A 24,420-nucleotide genomic window follows, 5' to 3' on the forward strand; every position below is an offset into this window, starting at 1 on the left:
TAAGTATACAAGCTAGACACATAATACTGTATTTTAGTGCTAGTTTTACCCAGTACAGCAGGTTAGGTTCTGGGCTACCGCTGTAAAGTGAATCATAGCCGTTTTTCATTTTCAAATGCCTATAAAAGGCTGGTAATATGTTTACACTATTATATATTAAATGAGCAATAGAGCTAGGCTTAAAAGAGCATATACAGTAAAGTAGAACCCCCCTATCCATATCCACGGATTTGGTATCCACGGTTTCAGTTATCCACTGTTTACTGTGGCCCAAAAATAACCCTTAATTTTGCTTAATAATGGCCCCAAAGTGCAAAAGTAGTGATGCTGGCAGTTCTTCAAAGCCTAAGAGAAGCCATGAAATGCTTCCCATAAGTGAAAAAGTTCTAATTCTAGACTTACTTTGTATAATTTAGCAATTAAACTTTATCATAGGTATATATATAAACAAAAAACTACTCATATATTGGGTTCGCTACTATCCACAGCTTCAGTTATCCACGGTAGGTCTTGGAATGTATCCCCCACAGATATGGGGGGACTACCGTGCACTCATTATTTAAAATATTTTCATCCTTAGCTTATAGTGAGTGGTAAATATATTGTAGAAGTCTGAATAAATGAAGAATGGGTATAATTGAAAACTGCTGTATTAGCAAAATACTTTAAAGTGAAGTGCTGTAAAACAGAGCCCTCCTGTACTGTATTATATTAATATTGTACAAAACCAACAAGTAGATGAATAAGTTATATATGCAACACCTGATATTCAAGTGTTTCACATTAGTCTTATTCATCTAGTTTTACTTACTGCAGCCTATATTCTGTCTACCCCACTTTTCAACAGGTGCTTTTATCTTCCACTAACTTTCTCCTTTAGTTCATTCATTTTTGCTTGGATCGTATGCATTGCCACCATTCTCCTTTTAATGCCATCCACCTTTTACTGCAGCAACTACAAAATGATTTGACATAGCAGTTGCTCTTCTAAAAATATGCACATCCAAAAGTCTTCCTATCACCCTTTATCCACCAATACATAATCTAGGAAACTGTTGACTTATCACACATCATATCTCATAAATATATTTATTCTCTTTTTCTTTATCTATTGCCAAGCCTGTTTGTATACATAACTAACCCTTAAACTGTCCAAACGTAGATCTACATTCGCTCGCGTAGTGCTCCGAACGTAGATCTACGTTTTTTTACATGCTTTCTTATGGAGAAAATCAAGGCCGGAGCGCTACACGTGCAAACGTAGATCTACGTGTGAACAGTTTAAGGGTTAGAGGGTCTGGAAATAAATGGTATAAAATACCGACACAATGGAAATATAAACACAAATGCAGTATAATGTGATCCTTTATTGACAACGTTTCACCCACACAGTGGGCTTTTTCAAGTCACACACGGATCTACCTGGGGTTGGAAGGTACGAGAGTATTTATAGGCATGTTCAGAATGTTGAGGTCAGGTGGAGAATGCTGCATCTGATGATCTACCGGGTGGGGTTATAGAGTCTTGGGTAGCTTGGCAGGGGTATTGGACAAGTTGTGAGTAGACCTTCTGCAGTGTTCTATGTTCTTATGTGGGATAGCGATGAAGAAGTTTCTTGGCGAGTGGTTCAGCTATGTTATAGAAGCCATTGTTCTGGTTGAAATTGTTGGTTGTAGAGATGAGCGATGATTCCAGGATTCTTCTGTATTGAGTGTTGTCTTCTGTGGCTATAAGTCTTGAGTTTCTGTAGTTAATTAAATGGTTGTGTGAATTGTGATGTTGTACACAGGCATTCCTTGTATCGTCAGTCCTGCTTGCATATTGGTGTTCTGAAATACGTGTTTGGAGGTCTCTATATGTGGGCGAAACATCAAGAGACCTCCAAACACGTATTTCAGAACACCAATATGCAAGCAGGACTGACGATACAAGGAATGCCTGTGTACAACATCGCAATTCACACAACCGTTTAATTAACTACAGAAACTCAAGACTTATAGCCACAGAAGACAACACTCAATACAGAAGAATCCTGGAATCATCGCTCATCTCTACAACCAACAATTTCAACCAGAACAATGGCTTCTATAACATAGCTGAACCACTCGCCAAGAAACTTCTTCATCGCTATCCCACATAAGAACATAGAACACTGCAGAAGGTCTACTCACAACTTGTCCAATACCCCTGCCAAGCTACCCAAGACTCTATAACCCCACCCGGTAGATCATCAGATGCAGCATTCTCCACCTGACCTCAACATTCTGAACATGCCTATAAATACTCTCGTACCTTCCAACCCCAGGTAGATCCGTGTGTGACTTGAAAAAGCCCACTGTGTGGGTGAAACGTTGTCAATAAAGGATCACATTATACTGCATTTGTGTTTATATTTCCGTTAGAGGGTCTGTTATCATTTATCCCTGGCACTTGAAACTTACTGTGCCCTCTACAGCAATCTCTCATGCTTCAGTATTTAGGTCATCTTCAACAAGAAAGATATTATATTGAAAGTTAAGTGGAACACTGGGAAATTCTTTTTTTTCCTAAGTGAAATTCATTTCATTTATGAACAGTAGGTGTTCGGTGGATCATATAGCTTTTAACTGCATGTCTGTTAACTGTTGTATGAGAGGCAGGCAGTGCAAAAAATGTAAGAAAATACAAAAGATATTGTGTAACCTAATATCACAGTTAACCCTTTCATTGTCTCACCTGGGTCTACATTATTGATGCCTGTGTTGCTCTCATAGATCTATGCATAAATTCTAGCGGCCTTAAATTTGGTGGGAGAGGCATGGTAGTCTTAAATATGTGAGAATGTGGCAGCCACGATTTATCGTGGCTGCCACAATTCATTGTGAGGATACAAGGGTCTCACTCCCAGTTGAATTTAGTATGTATTATTCTCTAGTGGCAGCTCCAACAATGATGATTACGGAACTGAGAAGGAGTTCTATGGGTTTGAGCATTTAGTTATTGAAAGTGATGCTCGGGATGCTGAAAATAGTGCTGAAAACCCCGATGACTTACAGTCTTTGACATCTAGGGTTGGCTCATCCAGATAATGTCCACACCATAAATGAAGGCTCATATTCTCTCATGGTTTGGGCACAGATGTGAATAGTAATGTTAGTGAGGTGGAGTTCCTAGCAGTCAGTGGCCATTCTAGTGATAGTGATGATAATTATTTGCCTGTGAAGTGTCAATTTATATGGTGGCACACATGTCTGGTAGTGTCCCCATTGCTATCCCCAAGTACCTCACTGGATCCAGCACCAATGACAGATAGTGATAGTGAGGATAATGGTGTTTCCACTGGCATAGGTAGTGGGGTTGCAAGCAATGCCGGCACTGCATGCAATAATGGCTGGTGGGACAGGCTGGTGGGCAGTGCCATCACCAACCCTGGCTGGGAGCCATGCCCCACACATCACCCCAATGACCCCAGGCCACATCTGCCACCCACACAACCAGCCACATATTTACAGAAACCACCACCAGACTGTGTCTGGAATTGGCAGTAAAATGCACATTTTGTGCCCACTCCTTGTCATTGGAATCCAGCACAGCTGTACCCTTGGCACCACTGCTGCTGAACTTTATTTTGGTGAACCCTTGACACAAATGACAGTGAGGGGAAACCAACAGATACTTTGAGTATATAGGTGCTTCTCAACTTACGATGGGGTTACGTTCTGATGAACCCATTTTAAGTTGAAAATATCGTAAGTTGAATATGAATGATACTGTAATATTTTTTTTAACACACCATTTTCATCATCATTCACACTATCACTGTCTTTGCAGAGGCATACAGATATGACAGTTTAGATGTCACTCTAAACAGAAAATAGCCCCCCCTCCCCTTTAAAGTGCAGACATTGTACTTCCCGCCTCCAGGACTCAAGTCCAGCTAACTGGTTTCATGAGAATGACTTCATGGCATTTTGGTGGCTTGACAAATATGATGTAATATTGTTGACAATCTACCAGCATGAAATGAAAGACATATGAGATGTGAACAATCACTAATGAACTCATTGTGAGACCAGCTGCTGTCATGGATTATACAGGAATACCTTGTATAGTATGGTTTTGAACAGTACCATTTTTTGATATATGGTTTATAAATTTAATATATATTTTATTTACTTCATTTTATGGCGAACAAAACTATTTCCCTCTGTTCTTACATCATCGCTTACGGTTTCAAATTAGTAAGTTTATTTAGGTACAGGTATGCATAAATACAGTTACACAAATTATCATACATAGTAGGATGTGTGTAAATTACCTAGGATAACAAAAAAAAGTCAGACAAGTAACTGATTTCCATTTGGTCCTTGATTTCCATTGTTTGTCTTTGTGTACTAAATGGCTCATCAGTTTTCTTGTGCTTGGCAGTATGTTTTGTTTTAGAATATCAGTTAATTTAGCTGCAATTGAACATTTGCAGGACACTGTCGCTCATATGAATCACTACAATACGTAAACTGGACCTGACTGGCCATGTTCTCTTTTTGCTCACTGTCTCAATGCGTACAAGTGGATGTGGCTACAGTTAGGACTGCATATTGATTTGTGATGGATTTTTCATGCATTTTAAAAATATTTTGTGTTATTAAGTTTATTGATTTTATCTTTTAATAAGAGTACATTTGTACTGCCCATGAAAGAATTCACATTGGGTAAACTATCAAATTGCAAAAATAGAAGATGCTTGTGACTTCTTAATGAATGTGGATCCAAACATTGAACGAGGCATTAGAGTTAGGTAGGAATTACAAAATGATATTCGATGCTATAAAGATATGTGTACTGATAAAAAGAAGAAAAACTGTGCGGACTACATTGTTCAACTATTTTTCAAAATAACAATGCTCTTTTTTGTTATGTATGGCACATTGTTTATTTACAACTGTAATAAAAATCTTTAGTACTGTTTTTTCATTTATATATTTGGTAATATGGAGACAAAAAACATGATCTGTGGAAGCAAAGAAGGGAATGTATGAAAGTATGGTGGTACCAACACTCTTATATGGGTGTGAAGCTTGGGTTGTATATGCTACAGTGAGGAGGCGGTTGGAGGCGGCGGAGATGTCCTGTCTAAGGGTAATGTGTGGTGTAAATATCATGCAGAGAATTCGGAGTGTGGAAATTAGGAGAAGGTGTGGAGTTAATAAAAGTATTAGTCGGAGGGCTGAAGAGGGGTTGTTGAGGTGGTTTGGTCATTTGGAGAGAATGGATCAAAGTAGAATGACATGGAAAGTATATAAATCTGTAGGGGAAGAAAGGCAGGGTAGGAGTCATCCTCAAAAAGGTTGGAAGGAGGGGGTAAAGGAGGTTTTGTGGACGAGGGGCTTGGACTTCCAGCAAGCATGCGTAAGCATGTTATATAGGAGTGAATGGGGACGAATGGTATTTTGGACCTGACGAGCTGTTGGAGTGTGAGCAGGGTAATATTTAGTGAAGGGATTCAGGGAAACTGGTTATTTTTATATAGCCGGACTTGAGTACTGGAAATGGGAAGTACAGTGCCTGCACTTTAAAGGAGGGGTTTGAGATATTGGCAGTTTGGAGGGATATGTTGTGTATCTTTATACATGTGTATATGCTTCTAAACTGTTGTGTTCTGGGTACCTCTGCAAAAACAGTATTTATGTATAAGTGAAGTGAAAGTTTTGAATGATAAAAGTATTTTTTGGGGGGGATTTTCTTTCTTTTTTGGGTCACCCTGCCTTGGTGGGAGATGGCTGACTTGTTGAAAAAAAAAAAATTGGTAATTTCTTTATTTGCTAGTGTGTGCAAAAGTTTTCTGTGTGTTGATTTGTACTAAACAAACAGCTAATTATTTTTTGTAATCTGACACATTTAATCGTATTGTTGGAATGCATTACGTTAAAACACATCATAATAATACCTTGAACAGTACAGTATTGCATAGTATGGTACGTATTTTTTTTGACATGCATTAATCATACTATGCAAGGTATTTCTGTACCACCAATATGCGTTTTGTGGACAAATGTGCCATGCAGATTGAGTTTGTTGATTGTCTGTGGAAGAATTTCAAGTGGTGCATGAAACTTTAACTTCCATCTTGTGGACATGGCAAAGCTGAATGCATGCAATATGTACCACATCAAGACCATCAACAGACTGCCATATGCCCATTTCTGTTTGTCCTTCAGACAAATAATACAGAAATACCAGGTCACAATACCTGCACTACACATGCACCACCATACTGATCACCAAATACCCTCTCGTTTAAAAGTTGGAGATCCACTTCTAACTGTGCTTCCTGCTACAGATGAGGAAATGGACTCAGAAGAGATATTATGTATGTCTATGCACAGATGACATGAGCCTGGCCCATGGCCATGCTCCAGGAGGAGAAAGACTAGGAACTTGTCAAGGGTTTGCAAGACGCCCAGCAGAGCTTAGGAACACTTGCTTCATGTGTAAAGAGTGTAAAACACTGTTGTGTATGGAGCCATATTTCAGAGACTTCCCCAGACTGCAATGGTTATAGAACATGACCAGTGCCTGTATATACATGTATGTATGTGTATATATATATTAGAACAGTAGTACAGTGGAACCCCGAGTTTCGGCTGTAATCTGTTCCAGAAGCTAGGCCTAAAGTCGAAGCAACATTTCCCATAAGAAATAATGTAAATCCAATTAATCTGTTCCAGACCCACAAAAATATTCACAAAAATACATTTTTTTAAAAATGGCTATAGTTTTACATACACAAAACAATTATATATACATATAGTACTTAAATGAGTAATGAAATAAATATTTAAATACATGTAAACATTTAAAATCACATTTACGTGCCTTTATTGAAGACTCTTATTGCCATCTGGAAGATAGGGAGGAGGAGAGAGGGAGGACTTATTATTACCTCCACCACTGCCTCCACCACTGCCTCCACCACTGCCTCCACCACTGCCCCAACCACTGCCTCCACCACTGCCTTCACCACTGCCTCCACCACTGCCTCAACCACTGCTTTCCTCACTTCTATGGTGTTTCACTTTCTTTACCAAAGGGGTGCCACTAGGAAGTTTCTTTGGGCCCATGGTGGCTTATTTCACAGTCACAATCAGTAAACAAGCACTAAACACACTGAATTTATTGTGAAATGTTTGGATGAGCACGCAGGGCAATCTTCACTCAAGGATAAACAAAGCTAGACTGGCTCACGATGCCTGTGAGGGCAGGCAGACTGGTCTGGTACGCCGGCCAAAACACGGGGCACAGGCTGAAGCTCGGGACAAAATTTAGCCGAGAAAAGCGGTTGAAACATGAAGTGGCTGATAATCAGGGCGGCCAAAACTCAGGGTTCCACTGTATACATGTATATGTGATTTGGGAGTAGAAAAACTCTCAGAACTCGACTTGAAAGTATATCAAAGGTATAAATGTTTTGTTAATATACTGATGACACTGTTAGTGCAGGTGTTGTGTTGTATACAATGAATAATATGTGTATTGTGGGCAACAACAGTTACTGGAAAATGTAAAAAGTTGGAAAACTCTGGAAAAAAAAAGTTTTAAATATATATTAGCAAATAAAGTACAGTGGAATCTCAAATATCGAACTTAATCTGTTCCAGGAGTTAGTTCTAAATTCGAAAAGTCTGAAAAGCGAAGCAAATTTCATATGAGGAATAATGGAAATACTACAATTAATCCGTTCCAGAAACCCAAAAATATTCACAAAAAAATATATTTTATAGAGATTAATTAGTAGGTAAGTTTGGGGTGCCAGGTGTAAATGATAATGGGAGCCCTTTGACTGAACTTTGTATAGAAAGGGGTTTAGTTATAGGTAATACATATTTTAAGAAAAAGAGGATAAATAAGTATACACGATATGATGTAGGGCGAAATGACAGTAGTTTGTTGGATTATGTATTGGTAGATAAAAGACTGTTGAGTAGACTTCAGGATGTACATGTTTATCGAGGGGCCACAGATATATCAGATCACTTTCTAGTTGTAGCTACACTGAGAGTAAAAGGTAGATGGGATACAAGGAGAATAGAAGCATCAGGGAAGAGAGAGGTGAAGGTTTATAAACTAAAAGAGGAGGCAGTTAGGGTAAGATATAAACAGCTATTGGAGGATAGATGGGCTAATGAGAGCATAGGCAATGGGGTCGAAGAGGAATGGGGTAGGTTTAAAAATGTAGTGTTAGAGTGTTCAGCAGAAGTTTGTGGTTACAGGAAAGTGGGTGCAGGAGGGAAGAGGAGCGATTGGTGGAATGATGATGTAAAGAGAGTAGTAAGGGAGAAAAAGTTAGCATATGAGAAGTTTTTACAAAGTAGAAGTGATGCAAGGAGGGAAGAGTATATGGAGAAAAAGAGAGAGGTTAAGAGAGTGGTGAAGCAATGTAAAAAGAGAGCAAATGAGAGAGTGAGTGAGCTGTTATCAACAAATTTTGTTGAAAATAAGAAAAAGTTTTGGAGTGAGATTAACAAGTTAAGGAAGCCTAGAGAACAAATGGATTTGTCAGTTAAAAATAGGAGAGGAGAGTTATTAAATGGAGAGTTAGAGGTATTGGGAAGATGGAGGGAATATTTTGAGGAATTGTTAAATGTTGATGAAGATAGGGAAGCTGTGATTTCGTGTATAGGGCAAGGAGGAATAACATCTTGTAGGAGTGAGGAAGAGCCAGTTGTGAGTGTGGGGGAAGTTCGTGAGGCAGTAGGTAAAATGAAAGGGGGTAAGGCAGCCGGGATTGATGGGATAAAGATAGAAATGTTAAAAGCAGGTGGGGATATAGTTTTGGAGTGGTTGGTGCAATTATTTAATAAATGTATGGAAGAGGGTAAGGTACCTAGGGATTGGCAGAGAGCATGCATAGTTCCTTTGTATAAAGGCAAAGGGGATAAAAGAGAGTGCAAAAATTATAGGGGGATAAGTCTGTTGAGTGTACCTGGTAAAGTGTATGGTAGAGTTATAATTGAAAGAATTAAGAGTAAGACGGAGAATAGGATAGCAGATGAACAAGGAGGCTTTAGGAAAGGTAGGGGGTGTGTGGACCAGGTGTTTACAGTGAAACATATAAGTGAACAGTATTTAGATAAGGCTAAAGAGGTCTTTGTGGCATTTATGGATTTGGAAAAGGCGTATGACAGGGTGGATAGGGGGGCAATGTGGCAGATGTTGCAAGTGTATGGTGTAGGAGGTAGGTTACTGAAAGCAGTGAAGAGTTTTTACGAGGATAGTGAGGCTCAAGTTAGAGTATGTAGAAAAGAGGGAAATTTTTTCCCAGTAAAAGTAGGCCTTAGACAAGGATGTGTGATGTCACCGTGGTTGTTTAATATATTTATAGATGGGGTTGTAAGAGAAGTAAATGCGAGGGTCTTGGCAAGAGGCGTGGAGTTAAAAGATAAAGAATCACACACAGGGTGGGAGTTGTCACAGCTGCTCTTTGCTGATGACACTGTGCTCTTGGGAGATTCTGAAGAGAAGCTGCAGAGATTGGTGGATGAATTTGGTAGGGTGTGCAAAAGAAGAAAATTAAAGGTGAATACAGGAAAGAGTAAGGTTATGAGGATAACAAAAAGATTAGGTGATGAAAGATTGAATATCAGATTGGAGGGAGAGAGTATGGAGGAGGTGAACGTATTCAGATATTTGGGAGTGGACGTGTCAGCGGATGGGTCTATGAAAGATGAGGTGAATCATAGAATTGATGAGGGAAAAAGAGTGAGTGGTGCACTTAGGAGTCTGTGGAGACAGAGAACTTTGTCCTTGGAGGCAAAGAGGGGAATGTATGAGAGTATAGTTTTACCAACACTCTTATATGGGTGTGAAGCATGGGTGATGAATGTTGCAGCGAGGAGAAGGCTGGAGGCAGTGGAGATGTCATGTCTGAGGGCAATGTGTGGTGTGAATATAATGCAGAGAATTCGTAGTTTGGAAGTTAGGAGGAGGTGCGGGATTACCAAAACTGTTGTCCAGAGGGCTGAGGAAGGGTTGTTGAGGTGGTTCGGACATGTAGAGAGAATGGAGCGAAACAGAATAACTTCAAGAGTGTATCAGTCTGTAGTGGAAGGAAGGCGGGGTAGGGGTCGGCCTAGGAAGGGTTGGAGGGAGGGGGTAAAGGAGGTTTTGTGTGCGAGGGGCTTGGACTTCCAGCAGGCATGCATGAGCGTGTTTGATAGGAGTGAATGGAGACAAATGGTTTTTAATACTTGACGTGCTGTTGGAGTGTGAGCAAAGTAACATTTATGAAGGGATTCAGGGAAACCGGCAGGCCGGACTTGAGTCCTGGAGATGGGAAGTACAGTGCCTGCACTCTGAAGGAGGGGTGTTAATGTTGCAGTTTAAAAACTGTAGTGTAAAGCACCCTTCTGGCAAGACAGTGATGGAGTGAATGATGGTGAAAGTTTTTCTTTTTCGGGCCACCCTGCCTTGGTGGGAATCGGCCAGTGTGATAATAAAATAAAATAAAATAATTATAGTTTTACATACAACAAATATAGTGTTCAATTATGTATTAATAAATTTAAATAAACATATAAAATAACATTTTACTTACATTTATTGAAGATTGGTGATGGCATCTGGAAGATAGGGAGGAGGAGAGAGGGAGTTGGGGTTAGTGTTGGGAAGGAGAATCCCCCTCCATGAGGACTTCAGGTATCAAAGCCCTCTCTGGGGTTACTTCCCTTTGCTTGAGAGTCACTGGACCCCTGTCTCACAAAATAACTGTCCACATAGTCCTCTGTTTCTGGTGCCTCTTTAACCCTTTGACTGTCGCGGCCGTATATATACGTCTTACGAGGTACCGTGTTTGATGTATATATACTCATAAATTCTAGCGGCTTCAAATCAAGCAGGAGAAAGTTGGTAGGCCCACATGTGAGAGAATGGGTCTGTGTGGTCAGTGTGCACCATATAAAAAAAATCCTGGAGCACGCAGTGCATAATGAGAAAAAAAAAACTCCGACCGTTTTTTTTTAATTAAAATGCCGACTTTGTGGTCTATTTTCGTATAGTATTTATGGTTGTATTCTCATTTGATAGAATGGAAAACATATTATAGAAATAGAGGTGATTTTGATTTATTTTACTATAAAAAGAACCTGGAAATGGAGCTCAAAGTAGGGGAAATGTTTGATTTTTGCCAATGTTCAAAAGTAAACAAATGATGCCATTGTCCAATAAATGTCCAACTAGCCATTCTAATATGCAATCATGAATGGGTTGATGTTATTTATACAATTATTACAGTATTGCAGTAGTCTGCATAATAGTAAGTCTTCTATTTTTTGTTTGAATAAAAATTAAAAATAGAAAGCAAGAGTAATATCAGAGGGAGACATGACTGATGAGCAAAGAAAATGTTATTTTAGAGCCAGGAATGTCTGCATTGTTCATTCTGGACCTTATTTTGAAATTGTCATATTTTTAAGTTTTCGTGAAATTGGCCAAATTGCAAATTTCTGACCACATTATTAGGTAGTTGAAATCGGTAAATGGGCAGTTTCTTGTACTCAATCGATAGAAAAAATGGAGTTCTAAAGAAATAGCTATGAGTTTGGGCGACTGGAACAATGGAATTAGCCGAAAATAGGGCTCAAAGTGGGCGAAATCGCCGATTTGTCAGTTTTCCATCAAATTTCGTTTTTTTGGTGTCATTACAATCGGGAAAAGTTTCTCTATCATTTCATAAGAAAAAATAATTTTTTTTTTTAAATTTTGCGACACCAGGAGACACCTCAGGATTGGGGGTTGCGACAGTCAAAGGGTTAACCCTTTCAGGGTCCAGAGGCCAAATTTCAAAGGGTGCACTAGTGTCCAAGAATTTAAAAAAAAAAATTTGTTATTTTTTCTTATGAAATGGTAGAGAATCTGTTTCTGAAGATAATAAAACAAAAAGTATGGAATTTGATGGAAAATTGACGAAATTATGCTCTCGTGAATTTTGATGTGTCAGCGATATTTACGAATCAGCGATTTTGCTGACTTTGACTCCGATTTTAGGCCAATTACGTTATTCCAGTCGACCAAATTCTTAGCTATTTCACTAGTATTACTTCTATTTTATCGATTGAGCACAAGAAATTGCCTACTCAACTATTTCAACTACAAAATAAAGTGATCGGAAATTGGTAATTTGGCCAATTTAACACTAAGTTCAAAATATTCCAATTTCAAAATAGGGTCCAGAATAAACAATGCAGACATTCCTGGCACTAAACTAACATTTTCTCTGTTCATTAGTTATGTTTTCAGGCTTTACAAATGAATTCCATTTTGATTTTTATTCACATAATGAATTTTTATTCAAACCAAATAATAGAACATTTACTGTCGTGCAATATTGGAATAATTGTATAAATATCATCATCACATTTGTGAACATGTATATTAGACCCACCAGCTGGTGTGTATTAGACGTGTGAGGTCGTTTGTTTACACTTGAACATCGACAAAAATTTATCATTTCCGCTACTTTGAGCTCAGTTTCAAGCCATTTCCAGTACTAAAACCAATCAAATCATCTCTATTTCTGTAATATATCTTACATTCTATCAAATGAGACCAAGAAATCTCAAATACAACTATAAAAAACATACGAAAAAACACTGCAAAGTCACTGTTTTAATCGAAAATCACGGTCTCAGTTTTTTTCTCTCATTGTACACTGTGTGCTGGAGGATTTGTTTTATGTGGTGCACACATACTACATAGATGTATTCTCTCATATCTAGGCCCAAATTTACCACTCACAGCTTATCAGAGTGAGCTGAGCTCATGGCGTAGATCTACGGTTTGGACCCTGAATGTAAAGCTGTAGATCTACGGGACGGACCCTGAAAGGGTTAAGATTTCCCTAAAATGGGAAATGGTTCTGTCACTGAACTTGTACTCGCCTAGTTGAGGTTGCAGGGGTCGAGTCCAAGCTCCTGGCCCCGCCTCTTCACTGGTCGCTACTAGGTCACTCTCCCTGTACCTTGAGCTTTACCATACCTCTGCTTAAAGCTATGTATGGATCCTGCCTCCACTACATTGCTTCCCAAACTATTCCACTTCCTGACTACTCTGTGGCTGAAGAAATACTTCCTGACATCCCTGTGATTCATCTGTGTCTTCAACTTCCAACTGTGTCCCCTTGTTGCTGTGTCCCATCTCTGGAACATCCTGTCTTTGTCCACCTTGTCAATTCCTCTCAGTATTTTGTATGTTGTTATCATGTCCCCCCTATCTCTCCTGTCCTCCAGTGTTGTCAGGTTGATTTCCCTTAACCTCTCCTCATAGGACATACCTCTTAGCTCTGGGACTACTCTTGTTGCAAACCTTTGCACTTTCTCTAGTTTCTTTATGTGCTTGGCTAGGTGTGGGTTCCAAACTGGTGCCGCATACTCCTATATGGGCCTAATGTACACGGTGTACAGGGTCCTGGGTGATTCCTTGTTTCAGCTTGTTTCAGTTTGCTCAGGGTGGTACTTCCCCACAAACATTTGGACGTCATTTCACTTGGACATCATTCCATTTCTGTATTATTTCCTTCTTCACATCTATGGTGTTTCTCACTTTCTTTACCACAAGGGTACCACTAGCAAGTTTCATTGTTCCCATTGTAGCTTATTTCACAGTCCCACAAACACTAAACACAATGAAATAATCGTTGGTCCATAATCGTTGGCCCATAATGCCTAGGCATAATAGAGGCTCTCTTTGCATTGCAACCGACTATTGTAAATGCAAAATCTCAATGTACTGTTTGCAAAGACATAAAATAAATAAATAAATAAATAAAATGTTTGAATGAGAGCGCAGGTTAGTGTTCACTCAAGCATCAAGAAAACTAGACGGGCTCATGGCGCCTGCGTGGGGATGCGGACAGAGCGGGCTGGCGGGCAGGTCCGGTACCCGGAGGTTGGAAAATAGGGGCGAGTTCGATAATAGGGACAAAGTTGGTTTGAAAAAAAGAGTTCTATTTTCGAAGAGTTCGATAAGCGATACGTTCAAAATTTGAGGTTCCACTGTAATGTGGAGTGTGCGGCATTGATGTTGCCATTAGTGAGTCCATGTCCTTCATCTTCACACTTTCATACCTTAGTAAGTACTGATGGGAATGTTTTTTTGCTTCTCATTACAACCATAAAAATATGCTCTTTTTTATTATGAGCACTTTTAACTTTGGGGGCCGCGACAGTGAGAGGTTAAAGAGCTGTAGTCATGTCTGGTCTTGGTATGACTGCTCCTTTGCATCCTTCACTTGCAATAGTTTCCTCTCCTTTCCAGTCCTAATGGCCTAAGAGACTTACGGAAAGACTACCATTAATCACCTAAAAATTAAAAAAAAAAGTTTTGTTTTCTCACAGGTGCTTTTCCGGTTAATCCAGCCAAGAGAAGTATTTTTCATGGCAGTTGATGGAGTGGCACCCAGGGCCAAGATGAACCAGCAACGTGGTCGCAGGTAATGACTACAATGAAAGCCTCTGTTTTGCTTGTCTTTTTTTTTTTTAGTAACAGCCATTCCTGCTTAACCAAAATACTGTTTATTTTAGAACAGTGGGTCCCAGTCTGGGTTACAGACCCCTGGGATGCTGCTGAGGTATTCCAAGGGATCCACAAAGCTTTGCAGCAAGTACTGCTTCTCCAGCTAGTGCTTGATTACTTCAATGTTTACTGCCAAACCTACAGTCTTGACACAGAGCCATGTGTATCAATTTGTAGTGTTCTGATGGGTTATGAAATCTTTCCTAAATTGTAATAAACAAAACAGCTTAGCTGATATTTTCAGCCATCTAAATGTACTCAGCTCAAATATTCAGGGAAAGGGAGTAAATATGTTCAGAGTTCAGGGCAAAATCGAAGGTATGATCAAGAAATTAGGTTTGTGATCTCATTGCATGAATTAGTTCATCTACAAATCATTTTCACATCACTTAGATTTTTTTTATCACATCAGAAGTACCATTGTTAGAAAAAGTAAAATGTGATGTAAGCAAACACCTGCAAAGCCTCCAAGTACAGCTATGTGAGCACTGTCCTCTCCCTGAGTCAAGACTTAATTGGATTAAAATTCTCAGATTGTTGATAATGCCATGTTCCTAGATCTGTCATGAAATACAACTTCATAGAACATTCATGTGACAATACTTCACATTATAGTATCCAGCTACTTCAAGCTACATGTTTGTTTTGAGTACCGAGAATTTTCTGATAAGGCTGATACCTTTTCCCACATGTGCTTTTGAAATTAGATTTCCTGGAGTCAGTTATTGCATAGAAATCAAAATACTGTAATGAGTTGAATGTAAAATTAGATTTAAGGTTGAACCTGTCATCACTTCAACCAGACATCTGATCTTAGTAGACTGCAAAACAGCACCAGCTGTCTCATTAAGTTACTTAGTATAATAAATAAACATATGTACCTGCAGACTGACTAAATAATGTCTTGCACATATATTTTTTAACACCAGCCATCTCCTACTGAGAAAGACCCAAAAGAAGCACTTTCTCTATCACTCGGTCCATCACTGTCTTGCCAGAGGTGTGCAGATACTATAGTTCAGATGCCCCTCCAAACCTTAGATATCCCCTCCCCTCCTTTAGAGTGCAGACACTGTACTTCCCACCTCTAGGACTCAAGTCCAGCTGACAGGTTTGCTTGAATCCCTACACAAAATGTTACCTGGCTCACACTCCAGCTACTCATCAAGTCCCACAAACCATATGCCTCCACTCCTATCTAACATACTCACACATGCTATGTTATAATAGGTGTGCATATTGTGAATGTTTCTCATCTGTACTTTTCCTAATAAATTTAAAATTTTGATAATAGTACGCTGAGGTCAGTGGTTACCTGTGGTCATACCTGTCCTAAGCTCTCTGGGAGTTAGCATGGGGTGTTACCAAGCACCATGGATTGTTGTAGTGTTTTAGAATCTCAGGTTCAGATGTTGAAGAAGGAGGTTCTACTTCTTCAGGTGGAAAATGGGAAGCTGAAGCTTTGCCTAGATGAGTTTGGGAGTGAGTGTGAGAAGGATTTAGGTGGTAAGGAGGAAATGGTTACCAGCAGTGAGAGTGGCAGCCACTTTAAGTGGCAAGTGGTACACAGTTCAGGAAGAAGGAAGATAAGGAGGGTTAACAGAGAAGATGTGAAGGTAGGAAATCGATTCTCTGTTCTCCAGGATGAGTGCACTTCAGTGGTTAGTGAGGTTGAAGGTACCACTGATTCCCTTGTTAATCAAGGTAAAAATATTTTAATTGTAGGAGATTCTCAGGTAAGATATATGGACCATGCTTTTTATAACAGAGATAGAAAGGTCAGACAGAGGGGTGTGCCTTCCAGGAGCTGGTGTTGGTGACATAGTCAGCAGGTTGGATAATATTATGTCAGGTAATGGGAACAAGCCCATTATCTGTCTTTGTGGTAGGGGTAATGACATTGGGAAGGGCAGGAGACAGAGAGCTGCTGGATAAGTACAGGTCAACCATAGAAGTAGTCAGGTCTAAGGGAGGGATCCCAGTCATATGTAGCATCTTGCCTAGAAAGGGAGTGGGCAATGAATGGATGTCTAGGGCAATTGGTATGAATTGCTGGCTAGACAGGTACTGCAAGGAACTTGCAATCCCATTCATTGATAACTGGGACCTATTCTATGGCAAATGTGATATGTATGCAAAGGATGGGGATCATCTCTCTGGGGCTGGAGTGGTTGCATTAGCCAATTTGATTGAGAGGGTAATTGATGACTTGACTAGGATTTTAACTGATTGATTATAGAGGTATGGGTGTTTGTGGGAAACAATCAGGCTGCAGTATTAGGGTTAAAAACAGCAGCTATTACTGGGATACTGCAGGGATATGTATAAAAGACAATATTCAAAATAAAGTTGTTAGTAATGGCAAATCAATTGATCAACAAACAAAGAGAGAGATAGTAGAGGGCAACAAGTGACTAGCTCCTAAGGTTTACTATACAAATAGTAGGAGTTTAAGAAATAAGATAGATGAGCTAAGATTACTCGCAAGTGCAGGTAATATAGATATTATTGCTATAACTGAAACCTGGCTTAACTTGAAGGATAGAGAAATGCCTTCTGAATGCAACATACAGGGTTATAAACTATTCCACACTGATAGGGTCAATAGGAAGGGTGGTGGAGTGGCGATGTATGTCAGAGATAATTTAAGTTGTTGTCTTATACATGATATAAGATTAGAAACATCGAACACAGAATCTGTTTGGCTACATTTTCTCGAGGGTCGTGACAAATTAATTTTGGGTGTGATTTATAGGTCCCCCAAACCTTGACAGGGAGTGCAGTAAGCTGTTATGGGACGAAATTCATAAGGCATCTAGATATGAAAATGCTGTGTTAATGGGAGATTTTAACTTTAGACAAATTGATTGGAACAATATGACAGGAAATCTTGAGTATAGTGACTTTTTTGATATGGTTCAGGATTGCTTTTTAGAACAGGCTGTGACAGAACCAACTATTGGAAACAATCTGCTTGACCTGGTTCTTGCCAACAAAGAGTCACTAATTAATAATCTTGAGGTTAATGATGAGCTTGGGGAAAGTGATCACAAATCACTTAGTTTCAATATATCATGGAATTACCCAGATAACTGCAATGAAATCTCTGTCCCAGATTTTCGCTTGGCCGATTTCATGGGACTGAAAAATTACCTGGGTAGGCTAAATTGGGATGTCCTGACTATGGGTCAGGTAAGTAATCTAAGTTGCCAATATGATGTTTTTCAGAGCATAGTTCTAGCTGCCCAGACAACTTTTGTTCTTAGTAGGGAAATTAGATCTAACAAAAATTATCCCAAATGGATGAACAATAGACTAAAACATCTCATTGGTCAAAAGAGAGGCATATATATAGGCATATCAAAAAAGGGGATGGGCAGTTAAGAAATCAGTATATTCAATTAAAGAGAGAAATAAAGAAAGGAATAAGAAAAGCAAAAAGGGATTATGAGGCTAAGGTCGCAAGGGATTCAAAGACTAACCCAAAAGGGTTCTTTCAGGTATACAGAAGTAAGATTAACCCTTTCAGGGTTTCGGCCGTACTAGTACGGCTTATGCATCAATGTCCATGACATACTTGTACGCCTAAATTCTAGCGCCCTCAAATCTAGTGAGAGAAAGCTGGTAGGCCTACATATGAAAGAATGGGTCTATGTGGTCAGTGTGCGCAGTATAAAAATAATCCTGCAGCACACAGTGCGCAATGAGAAAAAAAAAACCTTGACCGTATTTTTGGATTAAAACAGCGAATTTGCACTGTATTTTCGTATGGTATTTATTGTTGTATTCTAGTTTTCCTGGTCTCATTTTATAGAATGGAAAACATATTACAGAAATTGAGATGATTTTGACTGGTTTTACAATGAAAAGTACCTTGAAATTGAGCTCAAAGTAGCAGAAATGTTCGATTTTTACCAAAGTTCAAAAGTAAACAAATCATGCTATGCATCCAATACTCATCAACTGGTGAGTCTAATATTCTTTCACAAGTGCACTGATATTATTTATACCATTTCTACACTAATGCAGTAGTCTGCATAACAGTAAATCTATTTTTTTGTGAGAATAAAAATTCAAAGTGAAAAGCAAAAGAATGTAAGAGGGGTGTGGGGATGTGACTAATGAACAGAGGAAATGTTATTTTAGTGCCAGGAATGTCTCTTGTTCATTCTGGACCCTATTCGGAAATTGGCATCTTTTGAAATTTGTGTGAGATTGGCAAAATTGCTAAATTCTGACCACTGTATTGGATAGTTGAAATCGGTAAATGTGTGGTTTCTTGTACTCATTTGATAGAAAAAATGGAGTTCTAGCAAATTAATTATGATTTCTGTCGACTACTACACTGGAATTGGCCGAAAATAGGGGTCAAAGTATGCAAAATTGCTGATGCATAAACATCGTCGAAACCGCTAACTTCGCGAGAGCATAATTCCGTAAGTTTTCCATCAAATTTCATACTTTTGGTGTCATTATGATTGGGAAAAGATTTTCTATCTTTTCATAAGATTTTTTTTTTTTTTTTTTTTTTTTGAAATTTGGGGGACCTTGAGAACAAGTCTCGGAGAGGGCGGCTGTGGACCCTGAAAGGGTTAAGGACAAGATAGGCCCACTTAAGAGTAACTCTGGTGAGATCACTGACAGTGATAAGGATATGTGTGAAATTCTCAATACCTATTTCCTCTCAGTTTTTACCCAGGAAAATTCAAGCGAAATTCCTGAAATAATAGATCATGTAGAACAGGATGATAATGAACTATGCATGATTGCGGTAACTAGTGACATGGCCCTCAGACAAATATAGAAACTTAAACCAAACAAATCCCCAGGCCCTGATGAACTGTTTGCAAGTGTGTTAAAAGGAATGTAAAGAGGAACTTAGCTTACCTTTGGTTAATCTTTTTAACGTATCACTACAAACTGGCATAGTGCCTGATAAGTGGAAAATAGCAAATGTAATACCTATTTACAAGGCAGGTGACAGGTCCTTGGCTTCGGACTATAGACCAATAAACCTTACCTCCTTAGTGGGAAAATTTATAAAATCAGTAATTGCCGAAGCAATTCGTAGCCATCTTGATAGGCATAGACTGATTAATGAATCTCAACACGGTTTTACAAAGGGGCTTTTTTGTCTTACGAATTTACTAACTTTTTTCACTAAGGTGTTTGAGGAGGTAGATCATGGTAATGAATATGATATTGTGTATATGAGCTTCCATAAGGCTTTCAATAGAGTTCCACATGAGAGGCTATTGAGGAAACTTAAGGCACACGGAATAGGAGGAGAAATTTTTTTCTGGGTAGAGTAATGGCTGACAAATAGGCAGCAGAGAGTTTGCATAAATGGGGAGAAATCAGAATGGGGGCATGTCACAAATGGTGTTCCACAGGGATCAATGTTGGGCCCTTTGTTCACAATTTACATAAACGACATAGATGAGGGAATAAATAATGACATAAGCAAATTTGCTGATGACACCAAAATAGGCCGTCCAGTTCATTCTAATGAGGGCACTAGAGCACTCCAGGATGATTTGAATAGACTGATTCAATGGTCGGAGAAGTGGCAGATGCAGTTTAATATAGACAAATGCCAAGTTCTAAATGTTGGACAGGAAAATAACTATAATGTAGATCTTAATACTACTGACTGCAAAAAGGATTTAGGAGTTCTGGTTAGCAGTAATCTAAAACCAAGACAAGAGTGCATTAGTGTTCGCAATAAAGCTAACAGAATCCTTGGCTTCATATCTAGAAGTGTAAATAATAGAAGTCCTCAGGTTGTTCTTCAACTCTATATATCCTTGGTTAGGCCTTATTTAGCCCTTTCAGGGTCCGTCCCGTAGATCTACGGCTTTACGTTCAGGGTCCAAACCGTAGATCTACGCCATGAGCTCAGCTCACTCTGATAAACTGTGAGTGGTACATTTGGGCCTAGATATGAGAGAATACATCTATGTGGTATGTGTGCACCACATAAAACAGATCCTGCAGCACACTGTGTATAATGAGAGAAAAAAAATGAAATCATGATTTTTCGATTAAAACAGCAACTTTGCAGTGTTTTTTCGTATGTTTTTTATAGTTGTATTTGTGATTTCTTGGTCTCATTTGATAGAATGGAAGACATATTACAGAAATAGAGATGATTTTGATTGGTTTTAGCACTGGAAATGGCTTGAAACTGAGCTCAAAGTAGCAGAAATGTTAAATTTTTGCCGATATTCAAGAGTAAACAAACGACCTCACACGTCTAATACACGTCAGCTGGTGGGTCTAATATACATTCACAAATATGGTGATGATATTTATACAATTATTACAGTATTGCATAACAGTAAATCTTCTATTTTTTGGTGTGAATAAAAATTCATTATGTGAATAAAAAATCAAAATGGAATTTATTTGTAAAGCCTCAAAACATAACTAATGAACAGAGGAAATGTTAGTTTAGTGCCAGGAATGCCTACATTGTTCATTCTGGACCCTATTTTGAAATTGGAATATTTTGAACTTTGTGTTAAATTGGCCAAATTAACAATTTCCGATCACTTTATTTTGTAGTTGAAACAGTTGACTTGGCGATTTCTTGTGCTCAATCGATAGAATAGAAGTAATACTAGTGAAATAGCTAAGAATTTGGTTGATTGGAATAATGTAATTGGCCTAAAATGGGAGTCAATGTCGGCAAAATCGCCGATTCGTAAATATCGCTGACACATCAAAATTCACGAGAGCATAATTTCGTCAATTTTCCACCAAATTTCGTACTTTTTGTTTTATTACCTTCACAAAAAGATTCTCTACGATTTCATAAGAAAAAATAACAAATTTTTTTTTTTAAAATTCTTGGACACTGGTGCGTGACTCCAGATTTGGGCCTTGGACCCTGAAAGGGTTAGATTATGCTGGACAGTTCTGGTCACCATATTACAGAATGGATATGCAGTGGACCCCCACCTAATGAATGCATTGCATATTAAATCCGCCTTATGAAGCATTTGAATGCAAAAATTTTGCACCGCCTAACGATAAATAGACCAACCATGATAGACCACATATGGACCAATATATTAGCCCCCCTTAAATCAGGGATAATCACAGATAGCACTACAGACCACTTCCCTACATTCCTCTTGACAAACATTAGTAAGCCACTACTTGAATACAACAAAGTTTCATTTAGACTCCATGATGAGGCCTCAATAAGGAAGTTCACAGCTGACCTAGAGACTGTTGACTGGCCTACAGAATTCTCCAAGGCCAATGACTGGACAGACATTTTTCTTAACAAATTACTTAGACTATACAACAAACATTGTCCTGTAAAAACGAAACAGATCACAAACAAACGGCTTGGTTGCCCATGGCTAACCAGCACCATTCTGAAATCCATTGATAAGAAACACCAATATGAAAAGCAATATAGACAGGGCTTAATACACAAAGATATTGTTAACCCTTTGACTGTTGCAACCCCCAATCCTGAGGTGTCTCCTGGTGTCGCAAATTTAAAAAAAAAAAGAAAATTATTTTTTCTTATGAAATGATAGAGAACCTTTTCCCGATTGTAATGACACCAAAAAAAACGAAATTTGATGGAAAACTGACGGAATTATGCTCTCGCGAAGTTAGCGACCTCGGCGCTGTTTACAAATCGGCGATTTCGCCCACTTTGAGCCCTATTTTCGGCTAATTCCATTGTTCCAGTCGCCCAAACTCATAGCTATTTCTTTAGAACTCCATTTTTTCTATCGATTGAGTAAAAGAAACTGCTCATTTACCGATTTCAACTACCTAATAATGTGGTCAGAAATTTGCAATTTGGCCAATTTCACGAAAACTAAAAAATATGACAATTTCAAAATAAGGTCCAGAATGAACAATGCAGACATTTCTGGTTCTAAAATAACATTTTCTTTGCTCATCAGTCATGTCTCCAGGCCCCTCTGATATTACTCTTGCTTTCTATTTTTAATTTTTATTCAAACAAAAAATAGAAGACTTACTATTATGCAGACTACTGCAATACTGTAATAATTGTATAAATAACATCAACCCATTCATGATTGCATATTAGAATGGCTAGTTGGATATTTATTGGACAATGGCATCATTTGTTTACTTTTGAACATTGGCAAAAATCAAACATTTCCCCTACTTTGAGCTCCATTTCTAGGTTCTTTTTATAGTAAAATCAATCAAAATCACCTCTATTTCTATAATATGTTTTCCATTCTATCAAATGAGACCAAGAAAACGAGAATACAACCATAAATACTATACGAAAATAGACCACAAAGTCGGCATTTTAATTAAAAAAACGGTCAGAGTTTTTTTTTTCTCATTATGCACTGCGTGCTCCAGGATTTTTTTTATATGGTGCACACTGACCACACAGACCCATTCTCTCACATGTGGGCCTACCAGCTTTCTCCTGCTTGATTTGAAGCCGCTAGAATTTATGAGTATATATACGTCAAACATGGTACCTCGTAAGACATATATATACGGCCGCGACAGTCGAAGGGTTAAACATTATTCATCAGTCCTCACCAAAGTAATAAAGAAAGCCAAACAACTATACTACTCCAGTAGATTCACTGACACAAGAGGAGATATAAAAAAGACCTGGAAAACACTCTCTCAGATTCTAGGGACCCACAAACTGAAATAAACCAAGAATATTGTCCTAACTAAACCTAATGAAACACCACTGCAACCCACTGACACAGCTAACAAGATAAACGACTTCTTCTCAACCATAGGTTCTAATCTCGCCAATAAAATCCCACGTACCAATGCCCATGCTGGCGACTACCTAGATGGGAATTTCCCAAATTTCTTCTATCTTGCTCCAACTGAGCCCAAGGAAGTCGCCGAGATTATAAAGTCACTTAAAAATAACTCAGGGAATCTGTCTCATGTCCCACCATTATTGTACAAGAGAGCGGCCCATGTCCTCTCGCATACTATCTCATTACTTTTTAACAAGTCACTAGAAACTAGCACCTTCCCGAAACTACTCAAGATGTCAAGGGTTACACCAATACATAAAGGTGGTGACCCTACAGATTTAAACAACTATAGGCCAATATCAAACTTACCATTGCTATCCAAAATCTTTGAGAAACTCATGCACAGGAGACTATATTCATTTATAATGGCACAAAACATACTCAAACCCTGCCAATTTGGATTCAGGAAAAATAAAAGCACTAACGATGCAATCATGAAAATGCTAGATCTGCTTTACACAGCATTGGAAAATAAGGAATATCCACTAGGAATTTTTATTGACCTAAGAAAAGCTTTTGACACAGTAGACCACGGCATCCTACTCCACAAACTTGACCATTATGGTATAAGAGGCCATGCGCTTGCATATTACAAATCTTACCTTACTAATAGGTATCAGTATGTCACCATTAAAGACACAGCATCAACAACACAGCCACTTGATACTGGAGTTCCGCAGGGAAGTGTCCTTGGTCCCCTGCTATTTCTCATATACATCAATGATCTTCCAAACGTATCTCAACACCTGAACCCCATTCTCTTTGCTGACGACACGACTTATGTCATCTCTCACCCTAATCTTGCCACCCTCAACACCATTGTTAATGAGGAGCTGATCAAAATATCGACTTGAATGACAGCCAATAAACTTACACTTAACTCTGACAAAACCTACTACATTATGTTGGGTAGCAGAGCAGGAGATGGGCAAGTTAACATTAAGATCGACAACACTCTAATTGCCAGGCATAATGAGGGCAAATTCCTAGGCCTATACCTCGACAACAACCTGAACTTCAGCACCCATATCCAACACATAACCAAAAATGTATCCAAAACGGTTGGGATCCT

The 24,420-nt window shown here is 38.7% G+C and overlaps 1 protein-coding gene across 2 annotated transcripts in view; it reads left to right on the top strand.

Annotated features, from left to right (window-relative positions):
• The window catches only part of LOC128699886 (5'-3' exoribonuclease pacman), a 134,751-nt gene that overhangs the window by 9,714 nt on the left and 100,617 nt on the right, over positions 1-24,420 (top strand). For both annotated transcript variants that reach the window (XM_053792704.2, XM_053792703.2), the window contains exon 3: positions 14,370-14,464. In XM_053792704.2, coding sequence (XP_053648679.1) covers positions 14,370-14,464 — 95 coding nt within the window. The remainder of the gene's footprint in view (positions 1-14,369; positions 14,465-24,420) is intronic.

This window comes from Cherax quadricarinatus, chromosome 81 (genome assembly GCF_038502225.1).
Source record: "Cherax quadricarinatus isolate ZL_2023a chromosome 81, ASM3850222v1, whole genome shotgun sequence".
Taxonomy (NCBI): domain Eukaryota; kingdom Metazoa; phylum Arthropoda; class Malacostraca; order Decapoda; family Parastacidae; genus Cherax; species Cherax quadricarinatus.